Genomic DNA, 24,049 nt, shown 5'->3' on the forward strand with positions numbered 1-24,049 from the left:
GATTCCCATCTGATTTTTCTACAATTACAATTGGATTAACTCACTTTCTTGATTCATCAATTTTCTTGCTGAAGCGAAGTTTCTCCATTCTGTAACAATTCTGCTTTCAGTCGGCCTCTCAGCATTATTGGTACTTTCCTGAGCGGGTGTTTTTGGGTGTTGTAGTTTTGTCAATCTTGATGGCCTGTTCTCCCTTTAGGCAACCAATCCCCTTCAACACATCTTGTACACACTTAGGATGTTATCAGAGGTGACATCACTACTCTCTTGATTAACTTCCGTTTTTCTCAAACGTTGATTCCAACAATGGGTGTTGCACATTTTTCACCTCTATCAGTGGAAGTGCTGAGACTTTTTTGTAGTTCACTTTAAATGTCCATTTACCTGGGCAGCACGGTGGCGCAGTGGTTAACACTGCTGCCTCATGGCGCTGAGGTCCCAGGTTCGATCCCGGCTCTAGTTCATTGTCTGTGTGGAGTTTGCACATTCTCCCCGTGTCTGCGCAGATTTAGCCCCCTCAAACCAAAGATGTGCAGAGTAGATGAATTGGCCACACTAAAATCGCCCCTTAATTGGAAAAGAAAATTGGATACGCTCAATATAAAAAATAAATAAATAAATGTACATTGGCCTTCTACAACAATTTCTTCACCTGTGTCATCAGACAGCTTCACTTTTGTTTTATCCTTTACTTATTTTCCTTTACTTACCTTACGATATAGGCTTATGGGAATTACATTTTCTCGTGCACCTCTACCAAGCTTGAAATTCACCATCATGTCGGTAATTTTTAAACCAACTCTCCATTAGTCTTCTTTAGAATTTGCTGTTACTGCACCAATGAAGAGTTCAAATTCAGTGTTTGTGTCATCATCTGCAATCATGTGCACTTTCTTCGATGTACGCACCTTAATGAAGTGATTTAGTTGATCACAGGCTCGACAGCAACGTGATAAGTACTCTGTTCTGTTTCAACTGCTTTTAAATGTCTTAGTAACCATTTTGTTCTTTTTACTTTCTGGTTGTCCATTTATTTTTCTCCAGCACTGTTTCTGTTTAACTGCAACTTTTAACTGCTTGACCTTCTTCGGCTTACAAATTTACATCATTTGTTTAATTGGAATTTTGTTGCCGCTGTCTCTCTGCAGATATTTACTGCTTTCCCTTGCATGAAATCCACTTCTCTCGACAGCCGTTCTCTCAGGGAATCATCGCAATCCACCAAGTTATTCTAACTCAGGTGAGTGATTCTTAAAGCTCTCCAAATTCACATGATTTAGCCCATTTTCTCAGCTCAGTTACGTACTGACTCATATTGCCACTGCCTTGCATGCATATAAAACAATTCTATCTTTCATGCATGATGTTTTTCTTCGGGCTGTAGGAAGCTTCAAATGTTGCCATTATTTCTATGAAGTAATTTCATTTCTCAGCATTTTCAAACGTGAATATGTTATAAACATCGCAAACTTCTTCCCCTGCTATGTGAAGGAAGATGGAAGACTGTATCTGCAGGTCTTTCTTGTCACTGCCCCACAAAGTGATTTCGGAATCTCCTCCAGTTTCTGGCTAGATTTCCCTCCAATCTGAGCCCTGTTGGTTTCAATGGTGGTTCCCTCCATTGTTGTGTTTAATTTACTTCCGACACCATAGCTTATTTTTACGGTGCAGGGCAACTGACACCATTGCTTAAACTAACTTTATTAATAACATATTTTCATAACCTGAACACAAAACTGTAAGGAAAGTGTAGCCTTGTCAACGTAGATGCTAAAATTCTGGCCAAGCTCTTGGCGGCTAGGATTGAGGACTGTGGAAGATCAAACCAGGTTCGTCAAGGGCAGGCAGCTGGTGGCCAACCTAAGAAGTCTGCTGAATGTGATCATGATACCCCCGGAGAGTAGGGAGGCAGAGGTAGTTGTGGCAATGGATGCCGAGAAGGCTTTCCACCGGGTTGAGTGAGACTATTTCTGGGAGGTGCTGGGACGTTTTGGGTTTGGGAAGGCTTTATCGACTGGGTCAGACTGTTGTACCAGACTCCGGAGGCGAGTGTGAGGATGAACAGGACGACATCTGACTATTTCAGACTGTACCGTGGGACAAGGCAGGGGTGTCCCCGCTCCCCACTGCTGTTTGCGTTAGCAATAGAGCGCTGGCAATTGCCCTAAGAGCTTCTAGGGGCTGGAAAGGGCTGGTACGGGGGGGGTGGGGTGGAACACAGAGTTTCATTGTATGCCAACGACCTGCTGTTATACACCAGTGGCTGGGGTGAATGAAATCATGGGAATCCTGAAGGAATTCGGCCAGTTCTCGGGGTACAAACTGAACATGGCAATGAGTGAATTGTTTGTAGTCCAGGCGAGGGGCCAGGAGGGTAGGTTGAGGGGGCTGCCGTTCAGGTTAGTGGGGGACAGTTTTAGATACTTCGGGATACAGGTGGCACGGGACTGGGGCCGTCTGCACAAGTTGAACTTGTCTCGGTTGGTGGAGCAAGTGAGGGCTGAGTTCCGGAGGTGGGCTGTGCTCCCACTGACACTAGCAGGGAGAGTGCAGACGGTTAAAATGACGATCTTCCCGCGATTCCTGTTCGTTTTCCAGTGTCTCCCCATTTTCATTCCACGTTTTTTTTTCAAGGTCAATAAAATGATTATGGGATTTGGGCGGGAAAGTCCCTGCGGGTGAGGAGATTGATGCTCAAGAGGAACCGCTATGATAAGGAAGTGGATCGTGGGTGCGGGGTCGGGTTGGGGGCGAATGGAGGCCGTTTCATGTACGGGGACCAGTTTGGCAGCCCTGGTTATAGCTCCCCTGCCGCACCCACCGGCACGGTATTCCACCAGCCCCATAGTGGTGGCGACTTTGCGGATCTGGGGCCAATGGAAAAGGCACGTGGGGGGAATGGGAGCATCGGTTTGGTCCCCAATTTGCAACAATCACCGGTTTGCCCCAGGGAATATGGACGATGGGTTCCGAGCATGGCGGAGGGCGGGGATTTAGAGATGGGGGATTTGTTCTTGGAAGGGAGCTTCCCGAACATGAGTTAGAGGAGAAATTTGGGCTGGCGAGAGGGAATAAGTTCAGGTACCTGCAGGTGCGGGACTTTCTACGCAGACAGATTCCGTCCTTCCCACGCCTGCCACTCAGGGGGTTCCAGGACAGGGTAGTGTCAAGTGGATGGTGGGGGAGGGGAGGGTCTCGGATATATATAAAGAACGTATGGGAGCGGAGGAGTCACAGACCGGGGAGCTGAAGCTTAAGTGGGAAGAGGAGCTCGGAGGTGAGTTAGATGAGGACTTATGGGTGGAGGTGTTGAGCAGGGTAAACATGACCGCAACATGCGCCAGGCTCAGCCTGATTCAATTTAAGGCCGTCCACCGGGCTCACATGACAGTGGCCCGGATGAGTAAATTTTGGGGATTGGAGGACAGGTGCGCCAGATGTTCGGGAGGGCTGGCGAACCATGTCCACATGTTTTGGTCATGCCCAAAACTGGCAGGGGTTCGCGGATGTTATGTCCCGGGTACTGAAAACAGGGGTGGTGATGAGTCCAGAGGTGGCTATTTTTGGGGTTTCGGAGGACCCGGAAGTCCAGGAGGAGAGAGAGGCTGACGTTTTGGCCTTTGCTTCCCTGGTAGCCCGGCGATGAATTCTGCTGGCATGGAGGGACTCAAAACCTCCGAAGTCGGAGGCCTGGCTATCAGATATGGCGAGCTTTCTCAGTCTGGAGAAGATTAAGTTCGCTTTGAAAGGGTTACTGTATGGGTTCGTCCAGAGGTGTTAACCATTTATCTTCTTCGCGGAAAATTAATCGTCAGCAGGGGGGGGGGGGTTAGGGGGGAAGTTAGGCTGGTCCTTGTGGGAGGGGAGCTGAGTTTTTTGCACTATAATGATTGTTTTTTGCACACTGTTTTATATTATTGTTGTTTATTGGGACAAAATGTCTTAATAAAATTGTTTATCAAAAAAAAGTGTAGCCTTGTTACAACCTTGTCTAACATGTGTTTTCTGACCTTCGACCCCCAGGTCAGGTGACCCCAGTACCTAATACTGGAGTCCACAACCACAATCATCTATTATCTTGACACTTACTGTGTTCCATCATCCCATTCCTCACAAACCTCTCTCTGTGTTCCATCATCCCATTCCTCACAAACCTCTCACTGTGTTCCATCATCCCATTCCTCACAAACCTCTCTCTCTGTTCCATCATCCCATTCCTCACAAACCTCTCTCTCTGTTCCATCATCCCATTCCTCACAAACCTCTCCCTGTGTTCCATCATCCCATTCCTCACAAACCACTCCCGGTGTTCCATCATCCCATTCCTCACAAACCTCTCCCTGTGTTCCATCATCCCATTCCTCACAAACCTCTCCCTGTGTTCCATCACCCCATTCCTCACAAACCTCTCCCTGTGTTCCATCATCCCATTCCTCACAAACCTCTCCTTGTGTTCCATCATTCCATTCCTCACAAATCTCTCCCTGTGTTCCATCATCCCATTCCTCACAAACCTCCCCTTGTGTTCCATCATCCCATTCCTCGCAAACCTCTCCCTGTGTTCCATCATCCCATTCCTCACAAACCTCTCCTTGTGTTCCATCATCCCATTCCTCACAAACCTCTCCCTGTGTTCCATCATCCCATTCCTCACAAACCTCTCCTTGTGTTCCATCAATCCATTCCTCACAAACCTCTCCCAGTGTTCCATCATCCCATTCCTCACAAACCTCTCCCTGTGTTCCATCATCCCATTCCTCACAAACCTCTCCCAGTGTTCTATCATCCCATTCCTCACAAACCTTAGCTAGATAGCTGGTTTGTGATGCAGAGCAAAGCCATCAGCGCGGGTTCAATTCCCGTACTAGCTGAGAATTCTGAATTCCATCATCCCGTTCCTCACACACCTCCCTCCGTGTTGCTTCACCCTACTCTTCCCCAAACTCCCAGTGTGCGCTCTCACACCATTCCCACCAAAACCTCCCATTCTGTTCCCTCACCCCATTCCTTACAAGCCACCCATTGTGTTCTCTTACTCCATTACTTCTGAACCATCTCTTAGGTTCCACTGTCCTACTCCCTTCAAACCTCCTGCTCTGTCCCTTTACCCTGCTTTTCCTAGCTTCCCAGAATGTTCCTTCTCACCTCTACTTCCACACTCTCCAAACCTCCCACTATAATCCTTCACCCCATGACTCCCAATATGTTCTCACAGCCTGCTCCTCCAAATCTTCTACTATGTTCCCTCATGCCTTGAGATGTTGATGGTGAGTCACCTTCTTGAACCACTGCTATCCATGTTGTGTAGGTGCACCCACAGTGGTGTGAGAATGGGAGTTCTAGGATATTGACCCAGCCACCATGAAGCAACCGAGATATAGCTCTATGTCAGGATGGGGTGTAGCTTGGAGGGGAAAACATTTAGTGTTTTGAGTGCCTTGTAGAATAATGGATACCCAGTAGTGAATTACTGGATGGAATGTAAACATGGGGGACAGATGATTTATATATGGAACTTTACACTTCAGAGCTCCTTTGATGGATGTGTGGTATATTGGGATGTCCTGGAATTGTCATTTATAATGGGAGTCCTTTCTTTCTTTCATTTTCTCTGGCCCTTTCCAGCACAAACCTCCAAAGTGAGGACAAGGGGTTCCAGATCTTCGTATGTTATCTTCACAGCTGCAGCTGCTGTCTTGGCACACACCCGGCTGTTGGCAACGATTCCGCAGATGATGTCTCCCACACAGGTTACCTGTAAAGTGGAATAGAGCATATTAAGGGCATGGTTTGATGCCAGAGGGTGCCAGTGTTCTCAAAGTGCAGCAGTGTGCTTGCTGCCTGTGCAATCAGAACCATGTGCAGCAACTTTGCAACTGTCTGATCGCTCAGCATCAAATCCCAGAAAGTATCTCTAGGCAGGTTGCTGGCATCATAGAGGATCAATATAAATGTTCATTTAGAAATGCAGAGATTAATCAAGGACAGTCAGCCTGCATTTGTTCAGGGAATGTCATGTTGGTGTAAAATAAAAACAGCAAAAACTTGGTAGGCCTGCCAACATCTGTGGAGAGAGAAACAGAGTTAATGTTTCAAGTGCAATATGACACTTCTTCAGTCATGTTGGACTACGCAGGGCTGAGGACTGGACCCCTATGGTGGTTTTTGTTATATAAATCAGTGATTTAGACTTAAATGTAGGGGGTATGGTGTTGGGTGCTCTGGTGCACAGATGAGCCAACACAGTTGTATGTGGTACAACTCTATTTTATTTTAACTCTTATAATACAGTTCGTTCTGGATACTCTGCACGTGCTGTCTCCCTGAGTATGTCGTGTAGCAGGTCTGTCCTGGTCCTCCTCTCCAGCTAATACTGACCACCAGGTGTCGTGTTTGTGCTTTTATATCTTTCTGTGATTGGTTGTGGTGGTGTGTGTTCTGATTTGTCTGTTGGTGTGTCTATCATGATGTGTGTGTTTGAATATCATGACATCCCCCCTTTTTACAAAGATATGTGCCTACGTGGTTATAAATATAATCGTGTCGTGAGTGCATCTAAGAGTGTGTGCGTGTGTTGTGTACAGCGTGTGTATATGAAGTAACTATTTACATGGGGCGATGTCGGGTGCGTCACACTAACAAGGTTGTACCATAACAAAACATGAATGCGAGAAAAAAAAACAACTTGAACAGTGGTCCGGTCAGACGATATTTGGAACGATAAACAACAACAGGTTATAATACAGAAGTGTTTGACTTTTTGAACGTATGAACAGCGTTATAAGTCCAGTCTAATGGGTGACCGCCTCAAGAATAGGCTGGTCCTCAAGCCGGTTCAGCTGTGGAGATTTGGGTTCACATTGGTTCACCTTGGACTGTTGGAGGTGATGCTGTTGCCGAAGTCTCTACTTTTCCATTTGTTGTACTTCGTGCAGTGCTTGGTTTTTCATTCGTGCAAATATAACATTCAACATCTTTGTTAGTGTTGCCTTGGCTGTGGTTTGGTTCTGGTGGCGATGGAAGGGGCATGATCCGTGGCATCTCCACGAAGTCATCCTTGGGAACCAGTGGAGGATCCGGCGTGTGCGTACGGTTCAGTTGCGAGCGTGGAAGGCGGCGCAAAGCTCGCTGATTGCGCCTACGCACCAATCCATCCGCCCTGCATGCCAGGAACAAGGTGGAGTCTTTTTTCTTTTTATGTTTGTGGTGGACGGCATCTTGTAGCCGATGGGTCGTTGCCATCGAAGTAGCACCATCACTAATATCATGCAAGGCGATGACTGTGCCAGATGTGGAAGTTGGCCGAGACCGTGCACGCTGGTTCCGGCCACCTGCTGTGCCGGAAGGGCGACTCCGCAGAGAAACGTCGAAGCATGTCGCCTTGGAGAGAGAATTGTTGCTCGCATCAACGTCTGGCGATGGCGCGAATTGGTGTGTCCGTCTTGGACCGCCGGTGCTGGTCGCCACTGCCGACCCAGTGGGACTGCCACGCGATCCATTCCCTGTCGCCATGGCATCCGCCGTCACCCTGAGCGTGCCATCACCGAGGCCGCGACACCGCCCGTCCGGAGCAAGGTCTGGCGTGCGCGAATCAGAGTCGGCGCTTGGCTGCTCCCCATCTGGAGTCCGGTCTGCCTTCCGTCGATGCTCCCCGTCCGGAGTCCCAACAGGTTCACTGGAGGCAGCCGAGATTCCCTGAAGCTGCACTTCTGGAGTCGGAACATGCAGGAATGCACCAACCAGTGGAGAGGCTCGAGCCATCGAGGGTAGAAGCGGTGCGCCGCCACCGCAGTCGTCAGTGGTCCCACCGTGATCGTCGAGTGCCTCGGTACGCACTAGGCGAGGTCTGTCACCTTGCACCTTTTGCATGGGAAGTGGGATGCTGTCATCACTCGTCTCACATCCCGTGGATAGATCCTCATTAGCAGCTTGCTGTTCACTAGGGTTGGGTAAATTGTCAGAGTTTTCATATGGTGGTGCACACCATGTCGGTGGACTGTCATTGTCTTGCCGTTGTCCTTCATTTGGGCTTTTCTTCTTTGGAATTTTAAATCTTCCCCCAGACATTGCAGAACCTTGTTTATTACTCCCAAATTCTCCCATATGTATGGTCTCGAATATAGGATCCAATGTTTCTATCGACATTGTACTATTTTCCAAAGAACATTCCGTTTCACTTTTCTTCTCAGGTACCTCATATGTATATTTGTCTAATGTACATGCCTTCATGGTCTCTGGGTCTGATTTTGCTGGGACTGGCATGGTCACAGTCTCTCTTTTACTGTTCTCAATTGCCCACATTATACTCCCCATACATAACTGCTTAATCACTGGGGTTAGTGTGGTACAATGGATAATCGGGTCGACCTTATCTGCATCTTCACCATTAGTGGAAAGCACACTTGGTTCACTTGAAACTGCTGCGGGTTTTAAATTCGTTATCTGGCTACTCGATGTCGGTGTCCTCAGGATTCTTGCTCCAATGTTCTGCTCATTTATCAGTGGAGTGTGTATAGGTTCAATGCAATTAATGTTCCCCTCAAGGTTTGAAGAGTCATTACTGACTAACTGCTGGTCTCCGAAGTTGGGACTTTGTGGCGTTGTGTTGAAGGGAGACATTTGTCCCTGCTGTAGATATGATTCAGGTTGTGTTATTTCCATTACCTGAGGATCAATGTCTTGTCCATTTTTTCGATCCGTACTAAAACACTGGCAATTCTCAGTCTGCTCCTTGCAAGTTAAACATTTAATTAATTTCTTTAGCAAATCCTCAGCATCCTTCTGTGACCGTGCAGCATTATTAATCTCTGTTCGGCTATAATGATCCTGAAGGTCAGCGCATAAACCTTTTTTCTTCGGGCTTGGAAGAGGCGATTCCTTTGGCTTGTCTTCAGTTGGGCTTGAACAGTCTTCAGCGCTGTGCCCTTCATTGTAGCATGAGAGACCATCATGGTCATGCTGCTGTGTAGTGGAGCATGGTAGGCTGTTATGGCCTTCTTGCTGTTCACGTGAGCATGGCAGACTTGCATCGTCTGCCGCTGGTTGGTCAGGAGAGGTTGCTAGACCCTCATGGTCTTGTTCCTGCAAGGACCGCACATTGGAGTCTTGCGTTGCTTCTATCGTGGAGGCTGTCCACGAGCTCTCTGTGGAGGCTTGTGACACTGGAGTCACTTCTTGTTCGTGCAAGGACTGCGCTCTGGAGTCTTGCGTTGCTTCTATCGTGGAGGCTGTCCACGAGCTCCCTGTGGAGGCTTGTGACTCTGGAGTCACTTCTTGTTCATGCAAGGACTGCGCTCTGGAGTCTCAGGTTGTGTTATTTCCATTACCTGAGGATCAATGTCTTGTCCATTTTTTCGATCCGTACTAAAACACTGGCAATTCTCAGTCTGCTCCTTGCAAGTTAAACATTCAATTAATTTCTTCAGCAAATCCTCAGCATCCTTCTGTGACCGTGCAGCATTATTAATCTCTGTTCGGCTATAATGATCCTGAAGGTCAGCGCATAAACCTTTTTTCTTCGGGCTTGGAAGAGGCGATTCCTTTGGCTTGTCTTCAGTTGGGCTTGAACAGTCTTCAGCGCTGTGCCCTTCATTGTAGCATGAGAGACCGTCATGGTCATGCTGCTGTGTAGTGGAGCATGGTAGGCTGTTATAGCCTTCTTGCTGTTCACGTGAGCATGGCAGACTTGCATCGTCTGGAGAGGAGAGGTTGCTAGACCCTCATGGTCTTGTTCCTGCAAGGACCGCACATTGGAGTCTTGCGTTGCTTCTATCGTGGAGGCTGTCCACGAGCTCTCTGTGGAGGCTTGTGACACTGGAGTCACTTCTTGTTCGTGCAAGGACTGCGCTCTGGAGTCTTGCGTTGCTTCTATCGTGGAGGCTGTCCACGAGCTCCCTGTGGAGGCTTGTGACTCTGGAGTCACTTCTTGTTCATGCAAGGACTGCGCTCTGGAGTCTTGCGTTGCTTCTATCGTGGAGGCTGTCCACGAGCTCTCTGTGGAGGCTTGTGACACTGGAGTCACTTCTTGTTCGTGCAAGGACTGCGCTCTGGAGTCTTGCGTTTCTGCAATTGTGGAGTCTGTCCACGAGCTTGCTGTGGAGGCTTGTGACACTGGAGTCACTTCTGGTTCATGCGAGGACTGCGTTCTGGAGTCTTGCATGTCTTCTTTCATAGAGTCGGGAACGTTGAGCGGGACGTGGACCACGCTCTGTGTGGCAGCAGGGCGCTCTCCGTGTGCTTGCACTGCTCCCTGTCTGTTAATGTCAGGCTGCAGCATCATCCGGTACTGATAAGTTGGGACGTCATATCTGCTGGATTGAAGATCCTCAAATCCGAAAAATGAATCCGCATCTGCGTCGGATTCAATGTGGGGGCCGCCAATGTGCAACACGAAAGGTTCGTCCGAGTCATAGTCGTATAGAACCACGGAGCTATCATTGGGCTCGCAAGGTCCGGAAACACTGTAAAGATCGTCATCGAAGTATTCGAGGTCGGAATCATCGGCTTGTGCGTAGGTAACTGCTTGTCGGAGGGTTCTTCGGAGGTCAAATTCATCTCCTGGGTCAATTTGCGGCAATGTGCTGTCATTCCAGGTGAGGGAAGGTTGTTTTACAGCTTTAACAGATTTTTGTTTTTTTGATTTGGGACGTTTCCCTTTTAAATTGCATTTGGGACGTTTCCCCTTTAAATTGGTGCAGTCTGGGGCCTCTGACATCCTGACGCTCGGTATGTAGCACGTAGGAAGCGACTGCGCATGCTCAGATCGCTGTTCCTTTACCGATGGCCGTTTTCTTGACTGCGCATGCGCAGCATCTCGCGCATGCGCAAACGAAACTTCCGGTTCTGCGCACTGCTCACGCAACTGTGCTAGCGTGATACCTTTAGCAAGATGGCCACCGACCTCGACCCAGCCCTCTCTCAGGCCCGGGATTTCGGCCTCTGGGAATTCGGGCTCCGGGATCCCAGCCACGAGGTGAGTACTGCCACTTTTCTTACCTTTACTTGCCGATTGGATTGCGTTTTCTTCACAGTATTTGGAGAATTTGTCCAGGACTGCCTGGTAATCGTACCTTTGCTGCCTCCTGAAGAACCTGAACCTTGTGAATATTTCTCTTGCCCTTGCACCGGCGATGGTGAGGAGAAATTCAATTTTTTCGCTATCATCCAGGTCTTGGAGTTCAGCTGCCACCAGGAACAATTCGAACACTTGCTGGAATCGCCGCCAGTTTTCGCGGAGATCGCCGTAGCACTGGAGCGGCTGCGGAACCGGGAGCTCTATCATTTTGCCTGAGCACTGCTGGTTGTCTGTGTACACTGAGGTATGCCGGCAGGTATCGATCCACTCCTGTACCATGTGGTGTTGGGTGCTCTGGTGCACAGATGAGCCAACACAGTTGTATGTGGTACAACTCTATTTTATTTTAACTCTTATAATACAGTTCGTTCTGGATACTCTGCACGTGCTGTCTCCCTGAGTGTGTCGTGTAGCAGGTCTGTCCTGGTCCTCCTCTCCAGCTAATACTGACCACCAGGTGTCGTGTTTGTGCTTTTATATCTTTCTGTGATTGGTTCTGGTGGTGTGTGTTCTGATTTGTCTGTTGGTGTGTCTATCATGATGTGTGTGTTTGAATATCATGACAGGGGGCATGTTAAAACTGTGCAAATTAAGCAGAAATTGGCTATGTGGCTGATCGTGACGAAGAAAGCTGGAGACTGCAGGAAGGTATCAATGGGTGAAAAAGTAGCAGAAGGAATTCAATCAGGAAAAGCGTGAGGTAATGCATTTGGGAAGGGCAACCAAGGCAAGGGAATAGACAATAAATGGCAGGATATTGAGTATTGTAGATAGTGGGCTTAATTCTCCGCAGCCCGCGCTGTAATCGTGGCCGGGGCGGGAGAATCCAGTTTGACACCGTAATCGGGCCCACCGCCGGTTCAACGATTCTCCGGGCACCGAAAATCAGCGTCACCGCGGAGTATGCCACGCAGCCGGGGCCCATTGCCAGAGGCCCGCTCACCAAACCTCCCCTCCCGACGGGCCAAGTTCCCGACAGCGTGGAATTAACCATCTATTTCCGGTTGGGATACTCGTGTAGCGGCTGTGGACTCATTCTGCGGCCGCCCTGGTCACGGGCGGGCGGATCGGAGACCAGGGGGGGCCTTTTAGGCGGCCGGGGATTAAATGTGCAGGGGATGAGGGTCGGGCAGGCGGCCGATCGGGGGGATATTATTTTTTTTGTCTGGGTCCGAGTTCCAAGTCCGCCATGGAAAACGGCTGCCACTGTGCGCATGTGCGACCTCTGACCCGGAAGTGCAGGGGCCCCTATCTGCAGCAAAAGCTACGAGATTCACTCCACATCCCTGCTAACCCCTTGCAGGGCTATGAATTCGTCTAACTTTTTTGAAGGAATTTCGGGAGTAAATCTCCACCGTTTTTACCCCGGCGTGGGGACATCATCTCATTTTGAGACAATCCAGCACCGTGACTTTGGAATGCTTGTCCACAGAACTCTGAAGATAGCATGACAGGTAGGTAAGCTGGTTTAGAAGACTGTAGTTTTTTTTTTCTTTCGTAGCCAAGGTTTACACTATAGGCGCAGGACAGTTATGTCAGAAATGCTGAAAACACTCATTAGGCTGCAGCATTCGATGGCATACAGTTCTGGTTACCACATGACAACCATCATCTGATCACACTGGAGACGGTACAGAGTAGATTTACGAAGACGCTGAAAAGGATGGAGAATTTAGCTATGGGGAAAGATTGAATTGGCTGGGCTATTTTCTTTGCAACAGAGGAGGCTGAAGGGAGATATAATTAAAGAATAGAAAATTATGAGGAGCTCAGATGAGGTGGGTCGTCAGGAAATATTTCCCTTAGCAGAGAGGTTGCTAGGCAAATTTAAAGTACCTGGCAGAAGGTTAGAGTGGAGTTGGGGCGATTCTTTTCAACTGGAGGGTGGTGGGTGCCTGGAACACATTGTCTGGAAAGGTGGTGAAGGCCTTCACTGCATTTAAAAATAATTTGGATATGCATTTGAAGTACTGTTAACTATAGGGCAATGGATCGAGATCTGGAAAGTGGGATTAGGCTGGAGAGCTCCTTTTCACAAGCACAAACACAATGGCTAAGTAGCCTCCTTCTGTATCATAGGATTTCTACATCCTATGCACGGGAGGAAGATGACAGTTGGGAAGGAGGGAGGAGGGGTTAAGGGGGAGACCAATGAGCGTAGATGGTGATGTTTAGAAGAGAGTGGAGTCATCAGGATGAAGAGATCGGAAGGGAGGGAGAGATCAGAGGAAGAGGCACGATCAAGATGGGAGATCGCGAAGAAGGAGGAAGATTCATGAAGAGAGAGTGATCAGGAGGGAAGGAATGATTGGAGGGAGGGGAGATTGGAAAGAGAGGAGATCAGAGGGAGGGGAGATGGAGAAGGATCAATGAGGTGATAGGGAGGGAGGGGTGAGAGGGAGGAGGTGGATATTTGAGGGTTGTGAGAAACTTTGGGGCAGTCTTTGTTGAACATCCCAGAGGGTTAAAGATTAACAATGTAACTTCTTTGTACCATTGTATTTATGTCAAAACGACAGTAATAACATCATCTGTGGCTAATTTATGTGTAACCTTATGAGCTAGAATAATAAAGATAATCCAGTCTGACAGAGGGATTGAATAAAAGTGCAGAATTTACCTCACTTTCACAAAGAATCTCATTCATATCAAGCATTTTGTTTTCTCCTGGGACATCCTGAGCAGTAATGATATCAAGAACCCCAGGGAGATGCAGTGCCTCTACTGCATCAATTGACCTGGATCAGAAAGTAAGTAAGCATTTAGTCAGCATATAAATTCATGTGCTGAAGAAAAATGAAATAAGAGCAGGAGTTCTAGACTCTCTGGACAGGGGAAGCAATTTCTCCAGATCTATACTTAGTCAAGCCCTCCATATCTTTCAACAAGATCACGACTCATTCTTTTAAACTCCAGAGAAGATACTCTCATTCTACTCAATTTCTTCTCAGAGGATAACCTTCTGATCCCAGGAATCAATCTAGCGAACCTTCTTTGCCACTCACACCGACCCACTCCCCTACAGCCTCATATACTCACCAACCCACAGCCTCACCCACTCACACCCGCCCACTCACACCCGCCCACTCACCTACAGTCTCATACACTCACCCACCCGCAGCCTCACCCTCTCACACCCGCCCACTCACACCCGCCCACTCACACCTGCCCACTCACACCGACCCACTCACCTACAGTCTCATCCTCTCACCCACCCACAGCCTCACCCTCTCACACCCGCCCACTCACACCCGCCCACTCACACCCACCCACTCACCTACAGTCTCATCCACTCACCCACCCACAGCCTCACCCTCTCACACCCGCCCACTCACACCCGCCCACTCACACCCGCCCACTCACACCCACCCACTCACCTACAGTCTCATACACTCACCCACCCGCAGCCTCACCCTCTCACACCCGCCCACTCACACCCGCCCACTCACACCTGCCCACTCACACCGACCCACTCACCTACAGTCTCATTCACTCACCCACCCACAGCCTCACCCTCTCACACCCGCCCACTCACACCCGCCCACTCACACCCACCCACTCACCTACAGTCTCATCCACTCACCCACCCACAGCCTCACCCTCTCACACCCGCACACTCACACCCACCCACTCACACCCGCCCACTCACACCCGCCCACTCACCTACAGTCTCATCCACTCACCCATCCACAGCCTCACCCTCTCACACCCGCCCACTCACACCCACCCACTCACACCCGCCCACTCACACCCGCCCACTCACACCCGCCCACTCACACCCGCCCACTCACCTAAAGTCTCATCCACTCACCCACCCACTCACCCAGTCTCACCCATTCACCCACAGTCTCACCCACTCACACACACCCATTCACCCACTCACACACACCCACTCACCTACAGTCTCATCCACTCACCCATCCACAGCCTCACCCTCTCACACCCGCCCACTCACACCCACCCACTCACACCCGCCCACTCACACCCGCCCACTCACCTAAAGTCTCATCCACTCACCCACCCACTCACCCAGTCTCACCCATTCACCCACAGTCTCACCCACTCACACACACCCATTCACCCACAGTCTCACCCACTCACACACACCCATTCACCCACAGTCTCACCCACTCACACACACCCATAGTCTCACCCACTGATGCACGCACCAAACACCCACTCACTTGTCCACGTACTAACTTACTATCCCCACTGAAAAGACTTGAGATCTCTAAGAACATATCTGAATATGGCAGCTGTCATTAAAAGATGACGTGTCCTCTCCTCTGTTCCTCTTTGCCAGTCTTCTCCCTGGATTGCTACGCTGAGGCTTTGATGTTTTAGCCAGGATCAGAAGCCCCAGCTGAAAATGCTCAAGAATGTAAGCACACAATTATTTCCACAGTCAGCAGCAATGCACGGAGCATTGCTGCTGATTGAAAGATTTGGCCCATTATTTATTTCTATTCTTCCTATCAAACAGAACAACCTCTTTTTTTAATTCATTCAATGGATGTGGGCATCGCTGGCTCAACCAGCATTTATTGCCCACCCCTAGTTGCCCTTTAGAAGGTGCTGACGAGCTGCCTTCTTGGACTGCTGCAGCACATGTGGTGTAGGTACACCCACAGTGCTGTTAGGGCGGAAGTTCCAGGATGTTGGCCCAGCCACTGAAGGAAAGGTGATATATTTCTATGTTAGAATGCTTTAGTGACTTGGAGGAAATATTCCAGGTGGTGGTGTTCCCATGTACCTGCTGCCCTTGTCCTTCTAAGTGGTAGTGGTTGAGGGTTTGGAAGGTGCTGTCCAAGGAGCCTTGGTGAGTTGGTGCAGTGCATCTTGTACATGGTACACACTGCTGCTACTGTGTGCCAGTGGTGGAGGGAGTGAATATTTGTGGACGGGGTGCCAATCAAGCCAGCTTCTTTGTCCTGGAGGGTCTCCAGGTCCTTGAGTGTTGTTGGAGCTGCACTCATCCAAACAAGGAGAGAGTATTCCATCACACTCCTAACTTGCACCTTGTAGATTATGGGAATGTTTTTGGGAGTCAGAAGTTACTCACTACAGGAATCCTAACCTCTGCCCTGCTCTTTTAGTCACAATATTTTAAGGCTAACTCCCAGGATGTTGACATTTCCCCACATTAGATTCCATCTGCCACCTTCTTACCCATTCACTTAACATGTACCTACCTGAAATCTTTCATATTATTTGACATGGGCAGCACGGTAGCATTGTGGATAGCACAAATGCCTCACAGCTCCAGGGTCCCAGGTTCGATTCCGGTTTGGGTCACTGTCTGTGCGGAGTCTGCACATCCTCCTCGTGTCTGCGTGGGTTTCCTCCGGGTGCTCCGGTTTCCTCCCACAGTCCATAGATGTGCGGGTTAGGTGGATTGGCCATGCTAAATTGCCCATAGTGTCCAAAATTGCCCTTAGTGTAGGGTGGGATTACTGGGTTATGGGGATAGGGTGGAGGGGTGGACCTTGGGTAGGGTGCTCTTTCCAAGAGCCGGTGCAGACTCGATGGGCGAATGGCCTCCTTCTGCACTGTAAATTCTATGCTAATCTATGACATTATTTGCTTTCAGCAGCTTTCATTTGCTGCCAACTGTACTCAATTAGAATCACATTGTCATCAATTGACATCAGTTGTTCTCGAATGCAATCATTTTGTCACCATGTGATATCACTTACACTCAGAAGCAATCAGTGCTATCATTCTATTTCATTTTCACTCAGAATGTCCAATGATAGTTAGCAACTGGCATCATTGTCATCAATTGGGATCCTGCAGTGATCACAACAAAATGTGACTTTTTGCAGACAATTGTTCCAAAGTCCCAGTGATTATGTAAACAGTGTGCAGGCCACACTGGACCCACACCCCCACCCAACCGGTCTCCCTTCCTCCTGCCTCTTCTCTCCCTCCCACCACACCTCTTATTCTCCACCCCAAATCCATCTTATTCCCCTCCCCTTTCCCCCTTCGCCTCCTCTCTTCCCTTCCCATTCTTCCCCATCCTCTCCCTATTCTTCCCCCTCCCATCCTTCCTCTTCTGTCTTCCCCACCCCTCTTGCCCTCTGCTCTTACCCCTCCTCTTCTCCCCATTCTGCCCTCTTCCCCTACTCTTTTTCCCCTCCCCCTTCTCCCTGCTACCCCTCTTCCTTTCCCTTCTCCCATCCTCTTCTCACCTCCCCAATTATTTGCTGCCCTTGTCCTTCTAAGTGGTCGAGGTTGTGGGTTCGGTGGGTGCTGTCTTAGGAGTCTTGGTGAGTTGCTGCAGTGCATCTTGTACATGGTACTACTGTGCGCCAGTGGTGGAGGCCAGCCTCCCTCTTCTCCGCCCTCCACTTCTCCTCCCTTTTCCCCAAGATCTCCATTTACAGGTCCAGCAGAAAGTGGAAGTGACGTTTTCTGAGCGGCTCTCGATTTTAAGTTGGTGCAGGAACAGTGCGGCCTGTGAAGGCACAGAGTGAGGTGGGCAAGGCTCCAAGAAAGATTCACAAGGCCTGTAGAGAGATTAGTGAGGCCTGAAGAAAGGCCCCAGAACCTAGAGACTGGAGGGAGAATCTGAAGGTGAAGAGAGTTTGGAAGAGACTGGAAGAAGGGGTAAGGGTTGGAAAGGGAAAGTTTGAAGAGCTGGAAAGGCTGGAGGGAGGGACCGAGGGGTGAGGTTTGAGGGAGGGAAGGGGAGAGCCTGGAGGGAGAGACTGGAGGGAGGGGAGAGAGTTGAGAGGGAGGGAAGGCTGGAGGGAGGGAGTGGAAGAGTGTGGAGACGGAAGAGAATGAAGGAGGAGAGTGTGGAGACTGGAGAGAGCAAGAGGAGAGCGTGGAGACTGGAGGGATCGAGGAGCAAAGGTGGATACTGGAGGGAGTGGGGAAACATGGAGACTGGAGGAGTGAGGGGAGAGTATGGAGACTGGATGGAGCGAGGGAGGTGGTGGGGGAAAGTTTTGACCCTGAAATTCGGTGAGTGGGTGGGGTCACAGGAGCAGAGATCAGACCCTGAGACTTACAGATTGGGTGGGGAGGTGGACGAACAATTTAGCTCCTGAGACCTGCGGAGTGAGTGAGTGGGAAGTAGAGACCCTAAAACTGAAACGAATTAAGAACTGATCGGGATCAGGTGGTGCTCTTAAACATGTATTGTATAGTGTGTTATGGGTCAGGGTTTAGAGAATCCCAAAGTTCACCTGACCCACAACTTGTGATAGATTGCGGTATGGGGAGCACACGGCCCACTCTACAGGTATGGTACAGCAGAAATGGACCAGTATTTTCTAAAACAAAACAATGTTTATTCTATGAACTCAAGTTGACCTTTTTAAAACAATATCTTAGCAACCATAAATTCAAAGATAACCCCCAAAGAATACAACACTAAGCCATCCTTTAAGCTGTCCTTTTAACATCCAAAAGACTTAACAAACCTTTAAACAGGAGCACATTAGGTTCACATTCACTATTGAGAACATTTATAATTCTGAATTCACCAAATGATCCAGAGATAGTCTTTGGATGCCAGAGATCAACAGAACAGCTCTTTGTTTAACTTCAGCTGCAGCTCACTGGAAAACCCAGACACACCCAAGCTTTTTCTCAAAGTGAAACTAAAAAGCAGAACCAGAGCTCAGCTTCACCCACACTCTGACATCACTGCAGTAACATGAGCAGCTCACCATTTCTTAAAGCGACATTCTCATGACAGGTGGAACACTGTTTTTTGAACTAAATATAAATGGAATAAATCAGGTGTTAATTAAGTGAGTAATTTATTGTGTATTTCAGTGCAGGTAGCTGAGCATATCTGATAGCACTGAGTGTGCTGGATAGCTTTGAGTGCCCATGAATACAGTTTTGAGTGCACACAATAGCTTTGCGCACTATCAAATTTGATATCAGATTCATTCCAAATTAGAATTACTGATGTCCAATTGTTAAGAACATTGAGTATACTTGAAAGCAAAAATGATGTTAAAGGTTTCAGGGAGGGGGTCCCTCTACCTTTGCAGTTTTTTTCTCACCCGTTTACTTTTCCACCTAGTTTTGTATCATCAGCAAACTCCAGTACGTTTCAAAAAATGCTAGGGCAGCATGGTAGTGGTTAGCACTATGGCTTCATAGTGCCAGGGTCCCAGGTTCAATTCCCGGCTTGGGTCACTGTGCGGAGTCCGCACGTTCTCCCTGTGTCTGCATGGGTTTCCTCCGGGTGCTCCAGTGTCTTCCCACAAGTCCTGAAAGACGTGGTGTTGGGTAATTTGGACATTCTGAATTCTCCCTCTGTGAACCCGAACAGGCGCCGGAATGTGGCCAACCAGGGCTTTTCACAGTAATATCATTGCAATGTAAGCCTACTTGTGACAATAAAGATTATTATTATTATTCTGCTCAATAGGCCAAGTAGCATCTACAGAGAGACACAGTGTTGGCATTTCAGTTCAAGATGAACTTTTATCAGAACAGCAAAAAATGGAAAGATAATGGGTGGGTTCTCCATCGGTTGAGACCAAAATCAGGAAAGGTGATTGGGTGGAGATTCAGTTTTGACACCAAAATTGTGACGGACAAGGGCTCACGCCACATTGCAATTCTCCGGCACCTCGAAAGCGGCGTCAATGCATTCTACTCCGCACTTTGCATATAATTAGCGGGCCTGACTCGGTATTCTCCAGGGCCTCCGCGAATCTCCGCCTCCACTGGGAGAATTCCCGCCGGCGAGATTCACGTGTGCTTTTAAAAATCGCCTCTGCCGTTCTCGCCGACCAGGTACTCCACAAACCCAGTAGCGGTGGTGGCCCTGAGTGTGTGGGAACAGTAGTGGCTGCACATGGGACTGGAGGGGGCTTCGGTGTGGACACCGATATGTGGCAACCACCGGTTTGCTCCGGAGGGGGCTCGACGGGGTGTTTCGGGGGTGGCAGCGGGGGGGGGGGGGGACCGAGCGGTTTGGGGATTTGTTTCTCGACGGGGGCATTCAATGCTTGGAAGAGTTGGAGGAGGAGTTTGAGCTGCCCGGTGGAAATGGATTTCGCAACCTGCAGGTGAGGGACTTGGTACGGAGGCAGGTATCGAACGTCCCGCACCTGCCGCCCCAGGGCAACAGGATAAGGTGGTGTTGAAAGCGGTAGCAACGGAGGGAATGATATCATATATTTATAAAGAGCTGATGGACTGGGAGGGAGCCCAAATAGGGGAGGTGAAGCGGAAGTGGGAGGAAGAGTTGGGTAAGGAGCTGGAGGCTGGGTTGTGGGTGGATGCCCTGAGGAGAGTTAATGCATCCTCGTCGTGCGCCAGACTGAGCCTTATACAGTTGATCTCAAAGGCGAGGAGATTGCTAAATGTGGTCCTCCGGCAGAGGAAAGGGAGACAAAGATGGTGGCACTGGACGCAGAGAAGGCGTTTGATCGGGTAGAGTGGGGTTACTTGATGGCGGAACTGGAGAGGTTTGGAATTGGGCCGAAGTTTGTGGCGTGTGTGCAGTTGCTGCAAAAGGAACCGACGGCAACTGTGCGTACTAACTGCACAAACACAGGATATTTGCATTGCACTGGGATTCGAAGCAAGGATGCCCAATGTTCCCCCTTCTATTTGCATTGGCTATAGAGCCCTTGGCCATTGCGCTAAGAAGCTCGAGGCTGTGGAAGGAGATAGTGAGGAAGGGGTCGAGCATAGGGTGTCTGATATGCCGTTGATCTGCTGTTGAACATTTCGGAGCCGAATGCATAGATAGGGTATAATAGAGCTGCTCCAGAGATTTGTGATGTTCTTGGGATACAAGTTGGACCGAGGGAGAGGTGAGGTTTATACGATCTCCTCACCGGGAGTGGGGGTGGGGGGGGCTGCCATTTCGCTTGGCAGCGTCTCATTTTAGGTATTATGGGGTGCAGGTGGCCCGGGATTGGGCAGGCCTCTGGAAGTTTAATTTTACTCGTTTGGTGGGGAAGGTGAATGCCAATCTGTCGAGATGGGACAATCTCGCTTCATCATTGGCAGGCCGGGTGCAGGCAGTCAAAATGAATGTGTTGCCACGATTCCTGTTTTTATTCCAGTGTCTACCAGTCTTTTTACCTCAATCTTCCTTCAAGGGGATGGATAAGTTGATCTCCTCGTTCATTTGGGGGGAAGATGGCGGAGGGTGATATTGCAGAGAGGATGGCAGATGGGGGAGGGAAAGCTAGGCCTCCCAAACTTGCTGTATTATCATTGGGCAGCGAACACTGAGAAAGTGAGGGGCTGTAGCTGGGGGGAGGCTCTGTGGGTAAGGATGGGCGCGGGCTCTTGTAGAGGGTCAGGGTACTGGGCACTGGCAACGGCAGCTCTCCCGACGACCCTAGGAAAATATTCGGTGAGCCCGGTGATGGTGGCCACACTGAAGATTTGGAGGCAGATAGACTGCACTTTAAACTGGGGTCCGGGTCAGGGGGATGTCGATTTGCGGGAATCATGGGTTTGAGCCGGGGAACATGGATGTTAGGTTTCAGGGATGGGATGAGAGGGGGATTAGGGAAATGAAGGATTTGTTCCTTGACGGCCGGGGGAGGGGTGGATTTGCGGGTCTAGAGGAGCTGGGAGAGAAATATGGGTTGGCGCAGGGGGAAGGGTTTAGATAAATGCAGGTGCGGGATTTTGCAAGGAAGATTTTCCCAACCTTCCTGATAGTGTCAACCTCCTCGTTGCTGGAAGCGGTGCTGTCAGTGGGGGTGTTGAGAGGGGAGTCATCTCAGTGATCTACGGGAGGGTCCTGGAGGAGGATGGGATGGTGTCCATGGAGGCTTTTAAGGCGAAGTGGGAAGAAAATCTGGGGGTAGCAGTGGAAGAGGGAGTGTAGTGTGAGGTGCTGCGAATGCCTCGACTAACATGTGCGACATTGGGGCTGATACAGTTGAAGATAATGTACAGGGCGCACCTCACTAAATCGAGGATGAGCCGGCTGTTCGAGGGGCTGGAGGATGTCTGTGAGTGATGTGGGAGGGGGCCTGCAAACCATGTTCCCATGTTTTGGTCCTGCCCGAAGCTGGAAAGGTTTTGGAGGACTGTGTTCAGTACAATCCCAGGGGTCTTACAAAGTGGAAGTGGAAGCCGGACCCCTGGAAGACATTTTCGAGGTGTCAGACCAGCTCGAGCTGCAGGCGGGTGTGGGGGTGGGTGTTTTATCCTTCGCCTCGCTGGTCGCTCGGAGGTGGGTCTTACTGGGGTGGAGGTCAGCTTTTCCACCCTGTGCCTCGGCGTAGCGAGGGAACCTGCTTGAGTTTCTGATCCTAGAGAAGGTAAAGTTTGAGCTGAGGGAGGTGAAGGAGGGGTTCAACAATTGGGGTTTGTTTATCATGCACTTTCAGGAGTTGGTTATTGTTGACAGTTGAGGGGGGGGGTTATTTGTTTGAGGGTTGTTTGGGTTTTGTATTATGAAAATGTTGAAAATCTGTTGAATAAAATTACTTATAAAAAAATTAAATAAAAAGTACAAACTATTTGTATTATATAATTATGCTTTCGTACGTGAGAATTTGATAATGTTTGGAATAAAATATATTTTAAGAAAAGATGTGTCCAGATGAGGTGTAAATGGCTACATAGCAGCAGTCTGAATGCAACATGAAAAGATAAAGAAAGAAAGGAGATCAGACTGCTCCGACAAAATAAAACACTTTGAACGAGCCAGAGGGCAAGGTCTAATGGCCGTGTCGCGCCCAACTCAGGACGCGACGCGACCGGCAAATCTCACGAGAGGCCTTTGCATTCAATATGAGCAGGCCGGGTGAACTGCAAAATGCTTTGTGCCTGGAGCAAATTTCGATTTGGGCCTCTCCCACCAGTCACCAGGCGCGCCCATATCGGCGCCGGGCCCAACACGGTAGGAAAATCGCGCCCTCTATTTCCCTTTCTATCTTTCTTGTTGACACTTTTGTGGATCACAACGGCTGGCAGTTTACCTCCCCTTCAGGGTTCTCTGCAGCCATTCTGTGTCCCTGATGCCAGGAGGCAACATATTATCCTGGATTCATGTCTATTTCAACAGAAAAGTCTGCCTGTTCTCCCAACTCTCTAATTTCCTCTCATTATTGATCTTCCAGTCTTCTTCGTGCCCTCCTATAGAGCTGAGCCAAATTCTGTTTGACGTCAAGGGCACTCACTCTCACTTCATCTCTGGAATTCAGTCGATTTGTTCACGTTTGGACCAAGGCTGTAAAGAAGTTAAATGGGCACCGGATAAGCAGGAGATTGCAGAGTAACTGCCGCCTGACTGCACTGTCAATCACACTTATCCATCACTTTCCTGATGAGCGAGAGTAGATTGATGGGGTGGTAATCATTCAGATTGGATTTCTACATAGCTGGGCAAATGCCAATGTGAAGCCACATTGGAACAGCTTGGCATGATGTTATTAGGAGAATAATAACATCATGCCAAGCTGTTCCAATGTGGCTTCACATTGGCATTTGCCCAGCTATGTAGAAAATTTCCCATCCAAATAAATAATTCTCCACCTTGCTCCCACTCTGACCTTTCTGCCCATTGCCTGCGACAGTGTTCCAGTGAAGTTCAATATAAGCTCAAGGAATAACATCTCATCTTTCCGACTCTGCACCTTTCTGGACTCAACATCGAATTCAACACCTTTAGGTCATGGTGTGAGTTGTGAGGTAGATGCAAAAAGGCTTCAAGGAGATTTAGACAGACTAAGTGAGTGGGCAAGAACATTGCAGATGTAATATCATGCGGAAAGATGTGGGGCGAGATTCTCCGTAGCCCAACGCCGATATCGGGAATAACGATCGAGTGGAGAATGGCTCCCGACACCGAATCAGGGAAGGCGCCGGTTTGACGCCTGAGTTTATCAAAATAAAACTTTGTTTTATTTAACAACTCGGTATTGACTCCTTCTGGTCTACAAAAAAGGTATTCTAAACAGGTACCTAACTAAGGCTGTATTTAACTGAAGCATCACTTCCCCCTTTGCTTCAATTGTACAG

General features: G+C 49.1%; 1 protein-coding gene across 4 annotated transcripts in view; it reads right to left on the reverse strand.

Annotated features, from left to right (window-relative positions):
- The window catches only part of LOC140395531 (aldehyde oxidase 1-like), a 331,856-nt gene that overhangs the window by 160,042 nt on the left and 147,765 nt on the right, over nucleotides 1–24,049 (reverse strand). For all 4 annotated transcript variants that reach the window (XM_072483451.1, XM_072483442.1, XM_072483460.1 and 1 more), the window contains 2 exons: nucleotides 13,695–13,812; nucleotides 5,633–5,755 (listed from right to left, as the gene is read on the reverse strand). In XM_072483451.1, the coding sequence (XP_072339552.1) occupies nucleotides 5,633–5,755; nucleotides 13,695–13,812 (241 nt within the window). The remainder of the gene's footprint in view (nucleotides 1–5,632; nucleotides 5,756–13,694; nucleotides 13,813–24,049) is intronic.

Source organism: Scyliorhinus torazame, chromosome 2 (assembly GCF_047496885.1).
Source record: "Scyliorhinus torazame isolate Kashiwa2021f chromosome 2, sScyTor2.1, whole genome shotgun sequence".
NCBI classification, from domain to species: domain Eukaryota; kingdom Metazoa; phylum Chordata; class Chondrichthyes; order Carcharhiniformes; family Scyliorhinidae; genus Scyliorhinus; species Scyliorhinus torazame.